General features: G+C 46.1%; 1 protein-coding gene across 1 annotated transcript in view; it reads right to left on the reverse strand.

Moving 5' to 3' along the window:
* LOC138526852 (uncharacterized protein ZSWIM9-like) overlaps positions 1-24274 on the reverse strand; it is a 198320-nt gene that overhangs the window by 117352 nt on the left and 56694 nt on the right. The window contains exon 2 of the mRNA XM_069637600.1: positions 156-397. Coding sequence (XP_069493701.1) covers positions 156-388 — 233 coding nt within the window. The 5' untranslated portion in view covers positions 389-397. The remainder of the gene's footprint in view (positions 1-155; positions 398-24274) is intronic.

Raw genomic sequence — 24274 nt, forward strand, 5'->3', positions numbered from 1 at the left:
GCAGTACTACCTTTATTGGCACTCATTTTCCCTCCACCCTCTAAGGGATAACCCCCCCACGCATGTATAGGCACCCCACCATCACACGCCAGGAACACCAACATACGCCCCAAAAAAATTAAAATAACCCACAACCCAAATAGACTTGCCCTTACCCATCTGTCCTTTGGTTGGCCTTCACTTCTATGCATGCAAGTCTCAAAGAGCTGTATTTCAGGGCCACCACGACATCGGATGTGGTGGGGTCACTCGCCCACTTGCATTTGCTGAGGGGGGTTGAGTTCTTGACAAAGAATAAGGCCTTTGTCTGCTGGCAAAACTCATCGAAGAAACTGATAAACTCCTCCAAGGAGAAGAACTTCCGACCCAGCAAGCTCTTCTCATCCATCACGCAACTCTGCAAGTGAGAAGAAACAAGTTAATACTTCAGACTAAGGATGCACAGTCCTCTGGTGCCTGGTCCTTACACCCTCATTGGCTTTCCGCCATGCATCACAGACCACATGACATTTTTCCTCACTATGCGCTCTCAGACCCACAAACGGAAATGTCACTTTACATTTCTTGTAATTCCGATTAAAAAAAAGAAAAATATATAAAAATATTGCATTGAAAGCAATAATTCCTTTTGTTACCTATATATTGCCTGATGCTTTTACCATCAATGGCAAGCAATGCTAGCCATTGAATGGGTTCATTTTACTAAATAGTTATAAAAAAGAAATCACTCTCCAAAGTGTTGAAATGGAATGTAAATTTGCAAATTCACAAAACAATATTTGTATTAATAGTGCAATTTTTTTGGAGAGGGCCGTGCCATTACAGTGTGGTAAATAAGGGTGAGTGGCAAACTTTTCTACTTAAAAGAATCAGATTTCTGCATACTGTAGATTTTTTCCGGCATTTATTTCATAATATATTTTTTATTATAGAGTAAAAGTGTTAAAACGAACTGCTACAACAACTAATGCGCAATCTATTCCCTTCCTAAAAGAAAATAAGGAAAAAAGCTGCAGACATTCTACCTTTGCACATCAATGCTTCTGGTAATACTATAAAGGACAGTTGTGATGCTATTAAAACGATAAGATTATTATATATTTATCTTTTTATCCATTTTCCAACTGCAGCAGGAAAATGTATATTTGTGAAAAAAAGAAAAGCCCTACTGATCGCACAAAACCCCTCTGTTGCTCCTACCCACTGTCCACCAATTGGATCTCAATGCCCCATATATTTTTACAACATGGCCCCTATATTTTCGTTTTGGGATCTGTGACAAACAGCACTGCAAACCTGTCCCATCCATCTTGACTGGCGGAAAAAATAAGAATCCCCAAAAGATCAAAGTTCAGAAAGAAATCTGAGATGGGTCCTTTATAAAACAAACCAAACCTACTGCTTTTCAACTGGAAAATGGAGGGGGAATAATATTCACTGCTGTGCATATCAGCAGTCAGCAGTCAAACCCATTTCAAGGGTACAAACGAAGGGGTCTTCCCGTATTGTCAAACCATCCACTAACTCGTGGTGTGTGCACATGGGCAATCAGTGTAGATTAACTGTTAACAAATATTTATGTAGTTGTACCAATTCCTACAGAAAATTTACTAACTGTGCTGCGGCTGCCTGTAGTGGGTCTGTACTTGATATGATATGATAGGTTATTTATAGCGCGTTTAATACCCAGAGGTTTCTAAGCGCAGACCCAGGGATTGAACCCGTGTTGCTTCGTGTCGTCTTGCTTCCAAGGCGAGCACGTAGCCCATGAGCTATCCTCCCGAGACTACCAACAGCTAATTCAGGAGTTCCTGGTAGAGCTGTAAGACAGCAGGGTAGCAGGTGCCGAAGATTTGGTGAGTCTGAAAGCGGACTAAGAAATGGCTGCGGACTAAGAAATGGCTGCGGCTGCAGCCCAGAATCCAGCCAGACCACGGGAACCAGGCTGCCACTCCGCAGCTACGGATAACATTCTACCATATAATCCGTGAGGAGACTGGGGAAACATGGCAAAAGTGTCAATCTGTTGCTAGTTTTGACACTATCGGTTGCCAAGTCTGAAGGGGCCAAGACGGAATAACAAAAAAACTGTCTAACCTTTTGTGCCTCTAAGTGTAGCAGTGTCTTTTGAATAATTAAGAAAGGGGGAAGCATAAAGGGTACCCCAAACGCATTACTGATAAAAGCATCCATGGCCAGGTCTGTTGTATCTAGCATCCAGCTGAAAATAATTTGGAAATTGAGAGTCGAGCCGGGATGAAACAGGTCCACTCGAAATGGGCTCCATAACCTCTCAATGCTATGAAAATCCGGTCTTTGTAGATACCAGAATGTTAGATCCTTCCAGTGTTAAGAGCACCAGCCTGTCATCCTGATGCATGAAGTTGGGATAAAACTCCACTTAGATCTTTATCTTGTTTGGGCAGGCATAAAACCAAAATAGTTTGCGAGGGCTACCACGGCTTGGTACCCCTCAGGCTGTTGATATACTGTCCCGCAACCTGATTGTCCATTCACAACCTTTTACACCAACAACACTTGTTCTCCAAATATATCTAAATATTTGATGGGTCTCTTGCCAGGACCATTTCCTATTGGTGCAATGAAAAAAAGAACAACTGTTAAAATGTGCACCTGTCGGCAGAGGCTTATTTTTTAATCTCTGCTTTGCCCTGGAATGAAGGGGAACTGGAAATACTACTTGTATGGATGAGGACAGTAGCCCTACTATCCACCCTCAATGCATAATATGTATAATACTTCTGATGTAAAATGATTGAATTCTGACCCCTCTGTAACTAAGCTTCCTACAAGTAACAGCGCCACGTTCCCCCTGGGCTGTTTTGTGCGCTATACAAATGTAAAAAATAAAATAAAATAAATCCTGGCCAGATGTCTTACGGTTACCCTACATGCAAGTAATACGGTTGCAATCCCTCATGAAAATCTTTCTTTTAGGAAGGTGAAGAGTGGCAGATACACCTGGAAACACCTAGAAACTGTATTCTCTGGCACCGGTATCTTTCATAGATTCACATGCTTAAATATTCCCCGTAGTCAGACTGGGAATCCTCCTTAATTTGAACATTTTCTCTATAGGAAAAAGCAATGTACATTGGTGGAAAGGGTGTGACAGGTGCTGCACAATGTCTTCCATGAACCCGATGCTTGAATCCATTGTCGGACTAGCTAACCCCACTTAACCTGGCTCTCTAATGGATTCTGGTCAACCTCACGGTTAGGGGGTCCTCATGGTAGACCACTGCTATCTGTATTTAGAATTCCCGTGAAAGTCAAAGTGCTGGGTTTGCTGGAGTGGGAATCAACAAAGTCAGAAATTTGGCTAGTCTCAAAATAGAACACTTTTTTAGTTGACTTTATGACCAGAAAGGGAGGCCCCACAGCTCACTCTCACGTTCGCCCCACTGCCCTCTCAGGACACCACTGCCAAAACTCTTTCACAGCAACGGCCACAGACAAAAAGGCTCACAGTCATGAATGCAATGACAGATGTAATGGCATTTTCCAAGTTCAGATTCACTTCGGTTTTACATGCATGCAAGACTATTTTGAATAAATGCAGCAAATGTGCTATGCCATGCTTCTAGTCTAGCCTCTTCTGAATCCTCTTCTGAATCCTTTATGGGGTGACGATCGCCCATTCCAACCTCTACCTTCATTTCATTTTTTTTATTTTTTTTTATTTGATATGGTTGAATTTAATCAACCTTTCAAAAATGGATACAAAACATACATAAATCATTTTCATATACATTAAGCAATAACAAAATCAACATATTTCATATAAAAATTACTACTTAATTACTCACTTATAAAACTCTATGCATTGACAAAGTAAGAAAAAAACTAAAAACAAAGAAATAAAGAAGAATTCTCATTAACTTCCATTTCTTTCGATTCAAAAAGAAAATACATGTACAAAACAAACCACTCAATTTGAGGTAAGAACCAATTACAACTATTTGCTAGAACCCCTATATTGTCAACATACACATTTTTTGTTCTACTGGTCATTATTCAAAGTGTATTCCAACGATATATTTGCATTAGTTTTCTTTTTTTTCTTCCTCCAAATTGAGGCTAGTTAAAAAGTTAGCAGCTGCTATTTGAATTGCCATATTTTTACACCCTAACAGGGCAGCCCAACATTCAGATTGAGGTATATTTCCCAGATATTGACAATGTCTGGTAAACGCTATTTGCCTCTGAGTTCTTAGCAAGCTACACTCTGTAAACAGGTGAGCAATAGTCTCATGCATAGTTTTGTCTTTACAAAAACGGCATACATTTTGATGAGGACTCGCTACACCACGTCTTGCTTTTATATCCTGTGTTATCCACAGGTTAAAGCGAAGGCGGAGTATTTCACACCGATATCTCCGGGAAGATGAACGAATCAGATACATTGGCAAGATGCTTAATTCTTTTTGGTGGAAATCGTACAGCATCACCATCGCGATACATTAGACATAATTCTCAGGTGGTAATCCAGTCAGTTTGGTAGATTTTAGACTTGGCCTTGTCGGGATTAAACAACAACAAATTTATGGAAATTTCTGCTTTCGATAGTGTCGAATACACTTTATCTAACAAGTTTGAAATGAAATTAGATTGTTTTTTTGAAAAGAGATACTGCTCAAGGATTTCGAGCAGTGTGTTATCATTTGTGGACAGCAGACATTTTCTGAAAAGCGAGCACATACGCCAGCTATATTGTGCTTCGAGAGATAGTAGGCCAAGTTCATATCTCATCCATGGTATCGGAGTTCATTGAGGAAGGTGAAGTATTGTACGCCAAAATTTTGCTTCCCATTGCGTACATTTAAATATCGAATCTGTAGGAAAAGCTTCAAGGCCATATAATAGAGTAGAGACAATTTTTTTTGTCCAAAAATGCCATGCAGGTAAAACTGAGAACTTTCCGTATTTATGCATAATAATACGGGCCTGTGAGATGGCCGATACCAACTTGTACTCCACCCTCTCGATCTGCCCATGTGCTCCTCGATGTCCTTCAAAGATTGTGCCCAGATAACAATAATTTGGGACCACAATGATTGGGGTTACACCAATGGTCCACATAAATGTCAAAGGCCCAGAACGTTTAAGAGAATATTGTACGATCTGGGTTTTAGTCGGATTGATAGATATTCCATTGAGCTTTACATATTCTTGGAACACACCAAATAACCATTGTAATCCAACCTGGGTCCTAGAAACGAGGACCAGGTCGTCGGCGTACATCAGTGATTGTACTTGCTGGTCATTCAGTTTGAGAGTCTGATATGACTTGTGCCAATGGTATTTTCACATCATGAATATAGTAATAAAATACTGCCGATGCTAACGAACATCCCTGTTTTAAGCCCCGGTGTGTGGGGATTTTTTCTGATAGAAGACCATCTAGAGTAATTGTATTGCTCTCCCCAGAGTGCACGGAAAAACATAAATCACCAATGCAATTACAGAGCAAATACTTTGAACGCAGACAGACGCAACAACTCGCAACCACACACTCTTAGAAGATAATCAGCTCTTATACGGCTATTTATTCAAAGCTTAGAAGCAACCAATAATAACATAGAAATAACTCACAGAAATAATATAGACATAAATCACAGAAGAAGCAAAGAATTCAAAAGGAAATACATCATCGTGAGTGTAACAGGATTCCTCATCTCGCCCAGAAGCGGCTGGAAGACCCCGGGAACAGCCAGGCCGAGAGCACCACAGCTCACAGGAGTGCCGGACGTAAGCGTCCTCCTCCGGATGAAGTCTCACCTGACCACCTCTGGGTTTCCGCATATATACACACTCCGCAAAGGGGTGGCAGTTCTCGAACCTTCTGGAAATGGCACTTGCGCAGTTGATGAGCAGCCGTCGGTTGCCAGCTGGGTCAATCGAGAGCTACCCTCAAGGAGCAGAGTGCCTCCCTCCTCTAAAAACACGCTCCACGGAGAACAGTAACAAACCATAACAAAGTTAGCTTTCCCAGCAGAAATGTCCTTGACCGCATACCAGGTTTGGAAAGCATGTTTTCCTCAGCACCATGAATCTAACACTCAGCAAAATGTGTGCATCTTTTCACTGCGGCATGAAGTAAATATCCATCATGGCTCTGAGCGCTCCCAGAATACACTGCGCACCAGCGCCATTTTAGTTCTAGCATAACAGTAATACGAATTTGAATAGATGTGGCATGATGTAGTGAATGACTAATATCAAATAATGTTGTCGGGCAATTGTCTCTTGCAAGCTTCTGTAATAATAAAAAGCGACTCACAGAATCAAAGGCGGCATTTAAGTCAATGAACGCAAAAAAGACTTGTTGCTTGGTCTTATGGCATTGAGCCTTTATAGCATTCAAAGTCAGAAGGTTGATATTAGTTCCCATGCCAGCCATGAAGCCTGTCTGATTTGAATCACGATGGTTGTTGATTCGTGTCCAGCAATAAAATTTACGAAGTACCAGTTTAGTAAAAAAAATTCCTGGGGCATCTAATAGCGCAATGGGTCGGTAATTTCCCGGGACAGACCGATCACCCTTATTAAATATTGGGATTATTATTGAAGACTTCCATGAAGGTGGAATAAGACGAGTGACTAGAATGTCCCGAAAAATTATAAAAAGAATATGTGCCCATCTATATGGATGTTTTTTAAACATATAGTTTGATAGACAAGAGTCAGAATGTAAAATGTGCCTTTTTATCATTCTGTACTCTGCCTTCCTTTTGGAGACAGTAGCATCGAAGACATGGGGATGTTTAACAACATTAAACTGGGGAAGAGCTACCGTCTGGGCAAACGAATGCAACAAATCTGTATATTTGTTGCCACTGTGGCAAGAGAACTCAACCGCAATTAAATGCTCAAACTGATTCAAGGTGCAATGGTCACTATTTGGATGGTCTTTAACACTAAGTTGCTCAGTGTGTTGGAATAATTTAGAGTCAACAAAGATATAGTCAATAATGTTGTTTGCCTGCCCGCGGTGCCATGTATAATTTGGCGGAACATCGCCTTTTACTGAACCATTTACCATATGGTAATTACGTTCGTACATAATCGACAGCCATTTGCGGACTCCTTGACTTTGTGGTCCCACCTTCCAGCAATTTAAATTTAAATCACCTAAAACAATGGTGTGTGTAACCAGATTATCCAATGAAATAATGTGGAACATGTGAAGAAGGCCAGCAAAATAAGTTTCATCAGACATGCTGACCGGGTTGCGATATATATTAACTAGGGCAAAAACCATATCATAGTTGGAAATTCGAACTAGTTGTATGTGTGCTCCAACAGAGGCCCAAGGGACAATTGAGAAGCCCTCTGTGATGTTAACAGCCACAAGGAGGCCTGATGAAGGTCTGCCTCCAGTTGGGGTTGCTGGAATCAAAGCCAAATCATAATTGTCCCATAAAGGGGGTTTGATAAGCCAGATTTCTTGCAACGCTATAATATGATGGAGAACAGAATTTTCTCTAAAAGACGCAGTTAGATACTTATGTCCCCTTGAATTCCAACTTACAACGTTAATTAGGCTTGTATTATCAAGTTGTAATGGTTATTGCCGAGAATTCTCAGATGACCAAGATTCTCTAGATTCGCTACGTTGCCCCTGATATATTTTCGGTATCGCAGTTGATCTTCTGGGGGTCAAACAAGCAATTTCTGGGTCTTCGGCCAATAAAAACCCCATATCAAATAGGACCATTTTATTACGCCAAATAGATTGGAAGACTACCCCTGATGGGATACAAAGTCGAACTATTGTAAGTGGAGAGTCAGTTAGGAATTCAATTTGGTCAATGTCATCTGTGGTAATGTTACATAATTTGTCTATGTCCCCAAAGATATTCAATACACTGCGTCAGTTAAGGTCATAAACCGGATGGTTACATTCTCTACATTTGAGAATCAAAGTGTGGAATTTTGCTCTTTGTGGGTGAATGTGCCGAGAAAGCCACCGCTTATCAGTTTTGCGTGGTGTCCATTTCTCGTTACTGGGAGTGCCTGGAAATTCGGACGACCCATCCTGTCTTGATGTCATGATGTCGTTAGAAGCTACTCTGGAGGGCTGTTGTTGATCATCAAACTTATGGTTCCCTCTCATTTGCTCTTCAATAGGGTGGGCAGGCTCACATTGTGTTTGGGCAAATGTTTTCACCAATTTAGCAGATAGATATTCATCTACTCTTTTTTTGAGTTCATCTGTTAAGATTTGTTGAGTAGCAACATTCAAGGATGGTGCCACTTGTGGCATAGGCGCAAAAGAAACAGATTTGGGTTGAGGTATAGGAGCAAAGGACAATTGGGGTTGTGCTTGAATTTGTGGTGGGAGTCCAGTATTCACAGAGATCTGACTGTTTGCTAACCTATTGGGCTTATTTAATACAGATGGAAGTGTAGAAGATTTTTGTGGGTTAACTAAGGCATTTACCAATTGTGTCAAGGGCGAGATAGGCACAGTAGGTACAGTTTTATCCCCTGTAGTGGGAAGGTGCGGTGTGGGTTGTTTGGCAGCTCCTGCCGTTATCGGCTGCACATCCATTATGGGCGCCATGGCACTAGTAATGTGTTTGTCTGTTGTAGTGGACATTTTGCCAAGAGCTTTAAAGAAAGTAGACAAGGTACTTTTTGGATTTTCTGCTCGAATCATGTTTTTTGTCTTTTTTTATAGGGATCACAGTTTTCTTGCTGTTGTTCTTGTTTTTAGGATTTTTTGCTTTCGACTGACCCTGATTAAAGTTCTGTGGATTTTGTGGATCGGGCAGTTTTTCAATGCGATTAGGCATCGCTTCGCTTGTTTCATCTTCCATTACTGGCTGAGAAATAGGGTCCATGGATATAGGCTCAAGGCCTATGATACCCAAAATTGGTGGAAGTGGCATGGCGCCAACACGACGGGAACAACCTGTTTTACAAATGGTGTTGGTGCTTGTACAGGACGTGAATTTTCATTACAGGGCGCCAAGTCACTAGGTAACATCATAACAGACGCTTCAAAATTTTCTTTACTCAAAGAGACTTTAGTGAGTTGTTGTCACCGGGGTCGGTGATATCTTCGTCCGATAGTGTAGCTTCTGAAATCTCCCCCTCCCCCGACTCCTCACCTTCTTCTTCCTTCCAAGAACCCTTCTTTTCTTTTCTTCGAGTAGACACCTTTTTTTTATGAAGATAGGGACGACCCCGGAAGGAAGCCACCGTGCTCCCCAAAGAAGGGAGACCAGGGGGCCCACCCCCGGGATCGACCAAGAGGGGAAAAAGCCTTCGGCACAAAAAACCCCTGTAGAATCGTTGGGTGTCTTGTAAACGTGGAACCAGGAGTACTCTAGGTAAGATCTGGTATAAGTGACTGAAGACAACACGTGGAGTGAAGATTCAGAAACACAGGCAGTCCATTAAGAGGTCCGAGGAACTGGTACACAGGCTAAGTGAGGAAGTACTGATGCAGCAAGCAAAGGCAGTCCAGGGGAACAGGCCGGAGTCTGGTACACGGGAGGTCACAGAAGCAATACTGAAGGTAGGTGAAGGAAGAGCGGGAAGAATAACAGACAGGAAAAGGAAAAATGCGGTAAGTGAAGATGGGAAGGTGGGAGGGGAAGCAAGATGGAAGGAGGGCAAAGGAGAATTATTGCGAACCAAGAGAGAAAGGGAAAGGCAGACAGATCCAGCGGAATGAATGACAGACAGGTTCAGACGGGGTACGAGGACCCGACCAGCAGCAAGCGAGAGAGCAGCACGAAAGCCACAGGCAGCAAGCAACTCAGCCTACGGACGAACCGGAAGCGTTGCAACGCGTCCGTGACCCGGAAGTGGCTGGTTAAAACACCGGGCCGCGGAGCGTCTAGCCAATCAGAATCAGAAAAAGGAAACCAGGAAACAGGGGGCGTGGCCGAAGCGAACGAAGCTAGGTTCCGCGTCGCCAGCGGCTCCATAGACGCCAAGAACTCGGCGGTATGACAGTATGCCCCCTCCTATACGCTCCTCCTCCGGGTTTCCCTGGATGGAAAAAGTGGTATTTGCGAAGTAGGACAGGAGCATTAATGTGTGTGATGGGTTCCCAAGAGTTTTCCGAAGAAGGGTAGCCTTTCCACTTAACCAAATATTCCAGCCTGCCCTTATGATACCTGGAGTCACAGAGTTGGGTGACCTCATATTCAGCTCGAGTGGAACCCTGGGGAATAGGAGTCTGTCTAACCTGTCGTGCCCATGTATCAGCATGAAATGACTTAAGTTGGGAAGCATGGAAAACAGGGTGTACCCTCTTTAGGTAATTTGGTAGTCTTAGGCGAAAAGCCACAGGATTGATTTTCTGTATGATCTCATATGGCCCTAGATATTTTGGAGATAACTTGGAGGGATGTACCCAACGAGGTAAATATCTAGTGGAGAGCATAACATGGGTACCCACATCCCATCCTGGTACAGGTCTACGATGTTTATTGGCTTGAATGCAATATCGGGCTTGGGCTGACTTAAGGCCTTCTTCTACCTTCTTGTGTGTCTCTCTAAGGAGGGAGAGTGAAGAATCTACTGAAGGTACGTTAGTAGAAAGGCCTGAGACAGGAAGAATGGAGCGAGGGTGAAAGCCATAAGTACCAAAAAAAGGGCTGAACCCCAGAGCTGCATGAGTGGAGTTATTATAAGAGAATTCAGCTAGAGGGAGTAGTGTGCACCAGTTGTCTTGTTGGCTGTTGATAAAGCATCTTAAGTACTGCTCCAGGGTTCCGTTCAAACGTTCAGTTTGCCCATTGGATTGTGGATGAAATCCAGAGGTGAGAGCTCTTTCAATACCTAGTCTGCTACACAGGGCCTTCCAGAACTGGGAAGTGTACTGACTACCCCGGTCTGAAATAATCTTGTTAGGTAGACCGTGTAACCGGAATATGTCTTGGAGAAACACTTCCGCCATCTTGGCTGCCGTAGGGATGCCAGGTAATGGGGAGAAGTGAGCCAATTTGGTAAATGAATCCACTACTACCATGACACAGGTGCATCCTTCAGACGGAGGTAAATCCACTATGAAATCAGTTGAAATTGTGCTCCAGGGACCCTTGGGTACAGCATTAGGTTCCAGTAGACCAATTGGTCTTTTTCGGGATGATTTACTCCTCAGACAGATGATGCATGACTGAACGTACTGCTCTACATCCTTTCTCATTGTAGGCCAATAGAAATGTCTTTGAAGATAGTCGTGAGTACCAGCCACACCCCTGTGTCCTCCTAGTTTAGAGTCATGACACCAGACAAGTGCGGTTTTACGAAAAGCCGGAGTGGGTAGATAAAGTTTTCCTCCTACAAGGTAAAGACCTTTCCTGATTTCATAGGCCAGATCTTTAGAGTGTTTTTCAATTTCAAAACGACCTCCAGAATCCTCCTGTACCTGCTGAAGGAATTTAGAAATTATTCCGATGGTCCTGGACTGGGGAAACATCCGTTCACGATTCGTCTCTGACTCTGACAGGTAATCACACCGGCGGGAAAGAGAGTCGGCTACAACGTTATTTTTTCCCGGGATGTAAGTTATGCTGAATTCGAATTGTGCGAAGAAATGAGCCCATCGGGCCTGTCGAGTATTGTAACACTCGAACTGTTTGAGAACCTGTAAGTTCTTATGATCAGTCCTTATGGTGAACGGGAACCTTCCTCCTTGAAGTAGATGACGCCATTCTACACAGGCCGCTTTCATGGCTAGAAGTTCTCGCTCAATAACCGAGTAGTTCTTTTGGCTGGAGGTTAGGGTCTTCGAGAAATAAGCCACCGGATGTTCTGTACCCTGGATTTCTTGAAGAAGTACAGCCCCTATTGCGGCTGAAGAAGCGTCCGTCTCTAGAATGAAGGGTAGATGTTGGTTTGGTTGTTGTAAAATGGGTGCTGAACAGAAGGCTTCTTTAAGAGTACCAAAGCTGTCTTCTGCCTCCGTTGTCCATTTAAATGGAGTTGCAGATTTCTTTAAGAGCGAGGTGATAGGTAATATCTTTTGAGAGAAATTTGGGATGAATCTTCGGTAGAAGTTTGCTAACCCCAGGAATCTTTGTATCTCTTTGACTGAGGTGGGAGAGGGCCATTCAAGGATGGAAGACACCTTATTAGGATCCATGGAGATTCCGTGGTCTGACAGAATGTATCCTAAATAAGGAATGGAGGAGGCTGAAAACACACATTTGGTGAGTTTAACCGACAACTGGTTTCTCTGTAGCCTTCTGAATACTTCCCTAACATGTTCCACATGGTCTTCAGGAGTACGAGAGTATTTCAGTATGTCATCTAAATAAACCAATGTGGTTTGGCACAGGAGATCTGAGAATAGTCTGTCCATAAATCGTTGGAATACCGACGGGGCATTTACCAATCCGAACGGCATTACCTGGTATTCAAAAAGTCCGAAAGGAGTCCGGAATGCTGTCTTCCATTCATCTCCTTTCTGCACCCGGAGTAAGTGATACGCATTCCTCAGGTCGAGTTTGGTAAAGATGGTAGCACCCTGTACAGCTTGTAGGATATCGGTTATCAATGGCATAGGATACCGGTCCTTTATGGTAACCTTGTTTAGGCCGCGATAGTCTATACACGGCCTCAACTCCTTAGAATCTTTTTTTGAGATGAAGAACAGTGATGCCCCTGCAGGGGACTTGGAAGGCCTAATTAGCCCGTTCTCCATGTTGCTGTCCAGGTACTTTCGGAGGTATTGTTTTTCTTCTAATGATAGTGGAAACATCCTACCGAAGGGTACCAATGCACCTGGGGTGAGATCGATGCAACAGTCTTCAGGCCGGTGAGGAGGGAGCTCTACGGGTATTTTTTCAGTTGCCACTTCAGTGAACTCCTTCAGGTAGTGGGGAAGACAGTGCACCGTTTTGACTTCGCAGCTATTAGTGGTCTTGACGGTCTCGAATCTTGGTTCTGGCAAACATTCCGATTTACATAGTGAGGACTGAAAGCTAAGTAGGTTTCTAGACCAGTCAATACAGGGGTTGTGTCTGCGTAACCAACAGATACCCAGGATAAGAGGGAAGTGAGCAGCTCTGATGATATCGAATGTGATACTTTCGGTGTGTTGTTGGATGGATAAAGTAAGTACTTTAGTGGTATGAGTGATCAAACCCGAGCTCAAAGGTTCGCCATCAACTCCTTCCACCTTTTGATCTTCATTCTTGGCTATCCTCTTGACTCCATGTCGTTCTGCCCAATGGGTATCCATGAAGTTTCCTGCTGCTCCACAGTCGAGTAGTGCTAAAGCGGTAACTTCTTTGGGGCCTACTCTGAGAGAAACTGTGAGCACCATCAACCGGGAGTCTTCAGATGTTTCTGTAGAGGATACAGAAAGTGGTGCGTAGGGACTAAAAGCAGCCCCTCGGTAATGCGTCCCAATGTTTACCGAGGGCGAGCGTTTCCCGATCTTCTGGGTGGTACTTCCGGACAATCTCTTAATAAATGTAGTGAAGATCCACAGTACATACACAAGGAACCCTCCCTGCGCCGTTTCCTTTCTTCCGGTGTCAGTGGGGCTCTGGTGGTCCCAATCTGCATGGGTTCTTCTTTAGTTGTCCGTTGGAAGGGTACAGATGCGGGTGAAGGAGTCTCCACGGGAGGGGGTACGCTTAGCCTGATCTTCCTCTTTTCTTGACGTCTTTCCGTCATCCTGAAGTCAATTCGGAGGGTAGCTGTCAGAAGTTCGGCGAAAGACACCGGTCTTTCTATTCGGGCAAGTTCGTCCTTCAATTCCTCCCTTAAACCTCGCCGAAATATGGCATACTGAGCCTGTTCCTGCCAACCTGCCTCTGCAGCCACCTGTTTGAAAGTGGTGATCTATGTCAGTAAATCAGAATTTCCTTGACGGATGTCAAGGAGGTCCTCCGAGGCCAAGTATGTACTCTCTGTTCGCAAAAAGGTTTGTTGAATCAGGGCCTTAAAGGCATCGTAGTCCTGTAAAACCGGGTCTGACTGGTTTACTAGAGGGGTAGCCCAAGCCAGGGCATTTCCGATCATGTGGGTGATCATAAACCCCACCTTGGCGTGATCTGAGGCGAAGGACAGAGGGCGAAAGGTAAAATGAAGATTGCATGCGTCCAGAAATTCTTTAACCTTCTTTGGGGATCCATCGAACCTCCTTGATACTAAGGGAAGTGGAGGTAAATCGGCTAAAGGTCTTTCTCTGTCCGTCATACGCTGTTGAAGGGTGGCGTTAGCAGTCTTAAGGTTCTGCATCTCTAGACTTAGACTTTGTACAGCGGCTACGAGTTCTTGTACCTGCTGTGGGGTGGCCATCTCTTTTTGGCGTTGCAAACTGTCACCGGGGTCGGTGATATCTTCGTCCGATAGTGTAGCTTCTGAAATCTCCCCCTCCCCCGACTCCTCACCTTCTTCTTCCTTCCAAGAACCCTTCTTTTCTTTTCTTCGAGTAGACACCTTTTTTTTATGAAGATAGGGACGACCCCGGAAGGAAGCCACCGTGCTCCCCAAAGAAGGGAGACCAGGGGGCCCACCCCCGGGATCGACCAAGAGGGGAAAAAGCCTTCGGCACAAAAAACCCCTGTAGAATCGTTGGGTGTCTTGTAAACGTGGAACCAGGAGTACTCTAGGTAAGATCTGGTAGAAGTGACTGAAGACAACACGTGGAGTGAAGATTCAGAAACACAGGCAGTCCATTAAGAGGTCCGAGGAACTGGTACACAGGCTAAGTGAGGAAGTACTGATGCAGCAAGCAAAGGCAGTCCAGGGGAACAGGCCGGAGTCTGGTACACGGGAGGTCACAGAAGCAATACTGAAGGTAGGTGAAGGAAGAGCGGGAAGAATAACAGACAGGAAAAGGAAAAATGCGGTAAGTGAAGATGGGAAGGTGGGAGGGGAAGCAAGATGGAAGGAGGGCAAAGGAGAATTATTGCGAACCAAGAGAGAAAGGGAAAGGCAGACAGATCCAGCGGAATGAATGACAGACAGGTTCAGACGGGGTACGAGGACCCGACCAGCAGCAAGCGAGAGAGCAGCACGAAAGCCACAGGCAGCAAGCAACTCAGCCTACGGACGAACCGGAAGCGTTGCAACGCGTCCGTGACCCGGAAGTGGCTGGTTAAAACACCGGGCCGCGGAGCGTCTAGCCAATCAGAATCAGAAAAAGGAAACCAGGAAACAGGGGGCGTGGCCGAAGCGAACGAAGCTAGGTTCCGCGTCGCCAGCGGCTCCATAGACGCCAAGAACTCGGCAGTATGACAGTTGTTGCGTTGAGAGCCATGTCATTAACTCTTCGAATTGATTGGATTGGCGGGCTACTTTAGTATCCAATGCTTCGAATAATTTACATAGACTATAAATGGCAGTGCTGATTGCAGTTAATGCAGGTTGAATCATTAACAACGTTGGAGCAGCATTGTCAACGGGGTAAGGTCTGTTAGGTCGTGGGGTTGGTAGGCCAAAGGACTTAAGCATTGGAATGATACAGACGGCACACTGGTGACACGTTCCGACTCTCTGGTAGTATGAGCAGACTCACATGTGCTTACATGGATAGATATGGCAATAGAGTCTGGTGTCAGTTGGGGGAAGGCAATTGGTGAGATGGACATGTTCGAATTGCGCACTGGGGGACAGTTTTTAGTCGATTCCATCATTGTCAGATCAGAAATTGGTTGATGGTTGATATGACTCAAAGGAGTTTGGTGCGAGGCACTAATTTTCCCTATTGTTAGAGGAGAGGGGGTACGTGTCTCATTGAGTGAACAGGTAGCCGGAGACAATGGAGAAGACATGCTTATTTTATCATTTGGAACATTAAACGGAAAGCGAGTTTGTCTGTGTGAAGACCGGGGGGTGACAGACATGGCTGTGAAAAATGTTTGAGGTAACAATGCAGAGTTAGGATGCCCCGGGGAGAAAGATTGTGTCTGTGGGACAAGAGTCAACGGTACAATGGGTGGCATATTCGTCGTGAGCTTATACGCAGTGTAGGAGGTCATCTTTCTGACTTAAGAATTGTACGTGAAAAACGAAGGCTCACTTGTAATTTAACCCTCACGAACACTTCAAGCAGTCAATAGATTGAAATTATGTTATGCCATAAAGAAACATCAAATGCCACCAATATATGTAATAGTGAACACAGCAAAGTAAACACCAAAAATGAACAAATGAAATGAGTGTTTCCACAAATGCTTACTTTCACGAATGTGGATATCACAGACTAGGTGCCGAGTAGAGCAGCTTGCCCCCCGGCGCCGCAGCTAAGCGGCAAAGCGGTACTCAACTCGGTACTCGCTCAGATGCGCGCGCGCGCGATGCGCATGTGCCACGTTCAAATACTAAAACTAATAGAATGTTGAGGAAGAAAGAGCCAATCACTGTGTGGGAGAGGTGGGCGAATCTGCTTCCGTCACTCAATCTGTTTACCCAGACTTCACAGCTGTTAGCTGGATAGATGCCGGCAGCAGCAGCAAACAGCAAGCAAAATAGCAATCTGAGCAGGAGCAGGAGCAAATGGAGAGAGTGATGCAGCAAAGCGGTACTCAACTCAGTACTCGCTCGGATGCGCATTTCAGTTGCAAATGGAGAAAAACTAGCTGTATTTTTAAAGACAGCTGTTTCTCTCAATTCTGTGTCGCTTGCTGGGTCCACAGTGCAGCAGAAGGTCCTTTTTTTCTAAAGGATGCGCTGGTGCGGACCAAGGAGTGACCCGCAGCACTTGGCAGTGCCTGTGCCATGCAGAGCACTTACCATTCTTCACTATGGGGAGGAGGGTTAGCTCAGGGGCAATGTGTTTGTCTTGGAAGCAAGCCAACGCAGCGCACCACAGGTTCCAATCCTGATCCTGTGCTTAGAAACCACTCGCTGGTATTAAGCGCATTATAAAATAACAATTATAATTATGATGCACCAAAAGACCTACTGTTCCTGCACCCAAAGAGGCCTAAACTAGAAGGAAAACAAAAAAAGGTTATGCCAGCGTGTGCATGCACAAGCTCTTGCCAAGTTATTGTAAGTCATGAATGTCATCAAAAGCTGACCAGAATAATCAGAAATGCCACAAAATGATGTAGCTTGGAATGGGGTCATGTGCAGAAAAAAAGATGTGAAGTCAATTTGATAGCGTTCATCTGATTCCCTGTAGCCTCCCACTTTTCAGAATCACCCTGGTACCTTTATTCAGCATGGACTGATTCACCGGGCTTGGCTTTGGGATTTTCGCTACGGCTTCTTCTCACGTTAGCTTCCTCGCTGTCGTTGCTGTACCATTCTTTTTGAACAATTAGCACAGATTTGCCGAATGTAGGCTTTGTTACTCGCTTCCGCTAAGGTTTTGGCGTGCTTCGCTGGGTCCACTACTTGCGAGGGTCAGCATGCCTCGGGGTGTACAGCGGCTTCGCCAGTGGTCTCTTGGCATCTTTGCTTGGCTTTTCCTATCCTGCCCTCTCCACGGCTGCACTCTGCACCGTGCCTCCAAGCTGTGGATACGCAAGAGGGTTTCCCCAGTGTAACGCTTGCTCTCCTCTTCCATATCCGGTTTGTCCCTTTTACAGATGGTCTCATGGGAAAAAGGGGCGTGCCATTTCCATTCATGGTTTGTCTTCTTTTCAGCATTATCTGAAGCCAACAGTTATGAATCCACATTAACGATGTTTGGGGGAATCCCATGTAAGCAGGTAATCGGGTTGGTACAGGAAGATCCATGTGGAAATTGGAGTCCTTGTCCCCTAGAGGGGAGTGACTACCAGTGAGGTAACACTTGCCCAGACCTCGAAGGAGGGTCTTGCTAAGTGGGATCAAAGGGGGTGGATCACCCCTGGGGAGAAGGGACAAACACTCTGGATTCGTCACAGTACTGTGAAGAAAAAAAAATTAAAAGATTCAAAGAGTTAAGGTTTCAAAAGGGAGAAACTGGCACGAAGTAGTAAAGTGCTTATGCAGTTGCTGCAACCACAAATGAAAATGATTTTTCCTCAAGATCAAACATATTTACAAGTGGGGGCACATGGAATTAAAGTGATTTGCCCAGAGATGCATGGTGTTGTGGTCAAGTACCAAAACTGGCAATGGAACACAGATCACACATTTAGCCAGTGCTTATTTGGGCGCCTTTCCGAGAAAATGCCTGTGCCTCTGCAGCTCCCTGTGTCCTCGGGGGGCTGAGGCTCATTCCGGTGACTCCACTTGTCAAGCGCTGTTTCGTCTGGAATTTGCGCCGACTTGCTGTGCCTGGCGTGAACGGCCATCCTCCTTCAGGCGCCCAGACCTCCTGAGCCGTGTGTTCGCTGGCTGTGGGGAAGGGGATAAGCTTCCCTTCTGTGGTTGTCCGTTGCCATAATGATAAATGGGTATTGATACTGTTTTCATCGTTCGTGCACTGACTTGTGCCAAAAACATGTATTATCACTAAAGAGTTGTTTTTTTAAAACAATTTGTATTAACTTTTATAACAACCAATCAATCAACACACAAAAACAAACTTCGCGGTGCATGTTACACATTTTGAATATTTTGTATCGTATTCAAATATAACCGCTGCCTACCCTTTACCCTCCCCCTTAACTTAAGCCTCCTCCATTTCGCCTCCCGCCGTTACATCCTCTCGGGTGTTCCCTCTTCCGTGCTCTGGGGGGTATTATCCCCGCTTAGGCATACCTGGGTGGATCCAAACAATGTGGCCACTAAATGCCTCCAATGTATCTGCCTCTTCCTCCCACCCTCTATTGGCTGCTTCAGTCCATACCACTGTTTTGGTTTCGGCCCACTTCTTGAGGTCATTCCACCACACCTCTACCTTTGGCCTGTTACATGCTTTCCAGCCCATGGCAATCCTGCGCTTGGCTAGTATGTAAGCCAGGTCTTTAAGTTTGCCCACATGCTTTAGCTTGCGTGGTCTAGGAAACCCTCCCAAGATACATGTCCACACCGATTCCACATCTAGCGCAATCCCCTTTTCTGTCAGGCGGTGGGCCACTTCTTTCCAGAATTTACTAATTTGCGGGCATGCCCAGAACATATGGGTCATTTCCGCATACACTTCTCCACATTTGGGACATGATTGAATTTCTGCATTCTTAAATCGGGCTATCCTCTGGGGGGGTCATATACGCTCTATGAATTACGTATAGCTGGATTTGTTGCAACCTTGCATTTCTGGACACCTTCTTATGTTACCTTTGAGCTCTCTCCCAAAGCCCATCATTCATACATTCCCCCATTTCCTCTTCCCACTCCCTTCTTAGCTGGGTCACCTCTTTCCCAGCGCTACTCATCAGCAGTTCGTAGATACGGGAAACCTTGTGCTCTCCCTCTGCGATGTCATAGATTGTTTCAATGGCCGTAGCTGGTTGGTCTTCCAGCACTATTTCAGATCATGTTTCTTTCACTCGTTGCACCAGTCTAGTATATGTAATATATTGCCCTTGATGAAGGCCCACTTCCTCTACCAATGCATTAAATTCCAGTATCTTCCCATCTTGCCATAGGTCTCCTATTGTTACAATACCCACCGATTCCCAGTGCATGCATATCGTTTTTCTCAATTGCACGTCCCCCTTGGTTAATGCTACTAGTGGTATGTGCCAAAAACATGTTTTATTTTTGATTTGCTATGTGTCGTCCTGCTTCCACTGCGAGCGCGTATAAAACACTGCCTTTTGCTCCACCGACAGCCTTGCTCTTTTCCATAACTTCTACGCTTGGTGCTGTGACAGCTGCCAGGAACTGTGTTAAGGTGGGGGGTGGGATGTCGGGATGGTGTCAGCCCACTTGCTGCTTCTGTCCCAGGAGACTGGTGGTATTGTACAAAGTAAGCCATGTGCTTAAAGTGGGCCGGGGCCTGCCGGGGCCAGGCCCCGGCAGTCTCCAGAAAGTGGGGCTGAGCCGGGGCCCAGCCGGGGCCCCCGTCCCACACAATATTGGCGGGATGCATTATCCCGCCGCGGCCGCAGCCGCGACGGGAGATGCGCCGGTCATTATGTCGGCCAAGCTGACAGAAGTGCCAGCCAGCCACAGCGACGCTGAGGCTGGCGGCACTTCTGTCAGTTAGTGTAACTCCCTTTGATGACCCCTCATCAGGGTCATCAGAGGAAGTTACTGTCCCTTTGTTTTCCCTCCCCAGGTCAGTGACCCCCGCGGGCTCCGTGATCTAATATGCAGATTAGATCACGGAGCCCGCGGGTTCACAGAGGGTGAAAGACGCCTCGGGCTCAGTGATCTATGTGCTCTGAGCAGAGATCACAGAGCCCGAGGTGCCTTTCTCCGTCGGCAAAGCTTTATAAAAGATGCCTTGAACTGTGTACGTTTCAAGCCATCTTTTATAAAGGTAGAAAAATTTCTGTTTATAAAAGACGGCTTGAAACGTGCACAATTCAAGGCATCTTTTATAAAGCTTTGTCGACGGACAAAGCCAACCTTGCGGTTTGTTTTGTCCGTCATCAACGCTTTATAAAAGATGCCTTGAATTGTTTACGTGTCAAGCCATCTTTTAGAAACATAGAAACATGTTATAAATGTCTATGTTTATAAAAAGGTGGCTTGAAAAGTACACAAAACATAGTAAGGTAAGCACACAAGTGTGCGTAAAATACTATGGTTTGTGCACTTTTCAAGCCACCTTTTATAAACATAGAAATATGTAACATTGCTATGTTTATAAAATATGGTTTGAAAAGTACACACACCACAGTAAGGTACGCATACAAACATATAAATGCTCACATACATTTATATATTTGTTTGCACCTTACTATGATTTGTGCACTTTTAGGCCACGCCCACAATGAAAGCCACGCCCCCAAACGAGGGCCCCCCCCTCAATTTCTTACCCCACTTAAAGCACTGAGTAAGCCCCTCTGGACCAGCCTGCTCCTTCCCCTGTCAGCCGGTTTGTGGTATGACTGGGACAGCTCTAAGAGTCACCGTCATTGAGCAAAATGTTCGGTCGACTTTCAGCAGGCTCCTCAATTCTCTCCCCTGTTATGATTCTCATGCTCTGACATGTGCCAACCATTTGTTGTTTGCTCGGTGTCATCCTGCTGTTCATGGGGCACCCATAGGCACTAGCGCCGTCCGGTGTGCCGAGGGGTTAAACTCTTGGGGGGAGGGGGCGCCGGCTTTCTTATCAGGCTCACAGTTTCCTTTTCTTTTCCTTAGCTGTGGCCTGGCACTGGAGGCAGCTCTGTGCAAAGTTGGCGCTGGAGGGTTTGGGTGGAGTCAGTCCCCTTGCATCTCTTAGTTACGATGCATTGCGTGCAGAGTCAAACGCCTGACCTAGCTGTCCTACCCCCTGATAGCCATGCCACCGTTGCCACGGCATGACAAGGGTTAAGCTCTGTAGGCCGCTCTATGTGTTTGTGCAACTGGACAAACCCGCGCCACAATGTTAATTGTAAATGTATCCCTTATTGACATACGTGCACCAACCTGTGCCAGACATTCTTGCTCTGCTCCGTGTCGTCCTGCTGCCACTATGCACTGGTAGAAAAACCAGCGCTGTCGGATCTGGCGAGTGAACTTAGTCTTCTTCCCCCTGTGCCCTTATTCTGTGCGGGTTGTTGCTTTTGCAAGAAAGCTGCTGGGGTTGCGTCGATGGGGATTTGAAAGCCTTGGGCCATCGTCCACCAAGTTTGCTGTGTGCCATTTTGTAGAGGAAATGCGGCGAGGCTGGAGGGGTTGGGCCGGTGTCAGCCCCTTTTGCTGCCCCTGCCTCTGGCGATCGATGGGATGCAATATGCTGAGCCTTAGCGCACCGCGCTGAGACTGGGGGGGGGGGCTGGTTTGGTGTCAGCCACTTGGATGCCCTTGCATCTGGCGCTTAATGCCGGTCGCTCGCAAATCAGTCCCCGGCTGCCCCAATTCTTGTTGGGCTGGTCTGCCGTACCATCAGCTGACTGTTCCCGGGTTAGTTGCCGTAGTTGTGAAGGTCATTCGCTCTTTTAGTCTTTTGTTCCCTTGCAGCTCATTAAACTGCTGCTGCTCGTTTCAAGCCTGGTTATGGCTCTGCGTCGTCCTGCTTCCAACGAAGAGTTGATATAATTAGAAAGGTCTGGATTGCGCGGCTAGTTACTTTTTAACTCTGCTCCAGCCGCGCCTTCTTCGAGCAGCTTCGCTGTTCAATGGAAATGCCGGAGTTGCGGGATGGAGTCAGTCTCTCTCCAACCCTGCTCCTGATGACAAGCCTCCAAAGTGCAAAGGCATTTTTGCATTGCGTTTCCTTTTCCTCTCCCCAGCTGCTTAGGGTAAAAAGAGTTCAGCTGTTACCGCGATGTTCTTCCCTTCTTGGATTTTTTTACACCAACACAGCTTCAAAGTATTCCACTGGCTGTATTTGAATTGTATCGCAGCGCTCCGCTGTCTTGCAGCTCCGGACGCTGCCAGGACAGGGGAACAGATGACTGGGGGCTACCTTGCCTGCCTTAGTTATAGGCCAAAACTGGCCTGAGGGCAAGGTAGCCCCCTTTGATGCATCAAAGGCCCCTTGTCTCTGCATCCGGCCGGGTGGGACGGGGGCCTTGGATGTGGGGTGTCGGGGGCAGGGACTACCTGTTGTCACCTGCCCCCGTCACCTCCTCGCCGTTTAGGGCATCCAGAAAGCTGGGCCCCTTTTGTGCTGGGACCCGGTGGTCCACGCCCCCCCCCAACACCAGCATGGTAAAGTGGGCCAGCCCCTGGAAGGTGCTGCCCACGTCCGGGCCCACGACAGAGCCCACCTCCCGGCTTATGCCCCTGGGCCCTCCAGTTCTGGAGGGACCATGTCTCTTGTGGAGTTCCCACAGCGCGGAGGCACCCTACGCCTACAGTTTGGCGGCGGCCTAGCTCTGTGAGTGCATACTTTGGGAGATCACAGGCTGCACTCTGGCTGCTAGTACACCGAAATTATGCTGACACCAATAAATATATGTAACCTTGATGCTCCCCTGACAATGAGGTTGCCTGCCTCCAATAACCTCTTATGACCACAGTGATACTGCTGAGCTGTGTGCTGGGAGCCATTCCACGTGTGCTTACCACCTGCTACATATCGCTGCAATGACAAAAGGGGGCACAAAAAAGCAGTGCTCTATGGACCTCCAAGGAAAAACCACCCCGACAACTCCTGTTACTACTGAGGCGGCCGGGGCCATGGACTCTGGTGCTGTACCCACAGATCTCACTGAAATTCAGCACATGATGGCATGCATACAGGAGGGGGTTCTCAGCAGTGCATAGCAAACTTGATGATATAACCAGCACCGTCGGATCTATTAAGGCACGCCTGGAGAAAGATCACAGACTGAAGGTGGCTCAGAATAGGATGGGCGCGGTGGAGGATAATGTGTCCACTCTCACGACGGAGGCGGCTACACATGGTTGCAAAGAAAAACAACAAGCTTGAATAGCAGTCCCCCAGCAATAATATCTGCATCATCGGAGTGCCTGAGAGTAACATGGGGTCATTCATAGAAAGCGTTCTTCTTAAGCTGCTGATCAGCCCCACACTTCTCACAGCAATCTGCCGTGAACATGCCCAAAGATCCTTGGCACCTAAACTCAAACTAGGAGCCCCACCGCACCCGATCGTCACCCGCATCCTCAACTATCAAGGCCGTGATGCCATCCTTCGAGCTGCCCGAGACCAGGGAGACCTTAAGTTGGGGTCTAGCATGGTGCACATCTATCCTGATTTCTCGGTGGCTGTCCAGCAGGAGAAGACATCCCTGGTGGTAAAGAAGTGGCTACGTGACAGCGGCCTGAAGTATGCAATGTTATTTCCTGCCAAACTATGAATTGAATGCAACAACAAGACCTAATCCTTCTATTCACCAGTCCATGACTCCTTTTCCCGCACTGACATGTGGCTATTCTCGGATGTACTGCTTGGGGGAAAGGGGATGGTTCTAGAGACCTGTATGATTCCAATAACTTACTCTGCCCATTCCCCTGTTCACATCGCTATGACGCTGAATAAACTCCCCAGGACCCGCAGCAGCTGGCAATTTAAGTCACAAGCCCTAAAAACGTGGCATTTGCGGCTACCATAGATGACCATGTGAAACTGTACTTTGAAATGAATGTGGGCTCAGTGACCTCGACCAGAACACTTTGGGAAGCCTTTAAGGTGCAAATACATGGGATTGCCATGTCCACCGAGTTCAGTGTACTCAAAACAATCAGGCAAAACATAGGGTGATGCAAAGACAATCTGGGTGAACTAGAACAGGGACAGGCGACTGACCCGCCCACAGCAACACTTGTGCAGATACAAGATGCAGCAGATGGCTTCAGGGCGAATGCTGAAGGTGAGCTC

This window comes from Ambystoma mexicanum, chromosome 1q, assembly GCF_040938575.1.
Source record: "Ambystoma mexicanum isolate Mex_15411 chromosome 1q, UKY_AmexF1_1, whole genome shotgun sequence".
NCBI classification, from domain to species: domain Eukaryota; kingdom Metazoa; phylum Chordata; class Amphibia; order Caudata; family Ambystomatidae; genus Ambystoma; species Ambystoma mexicanum.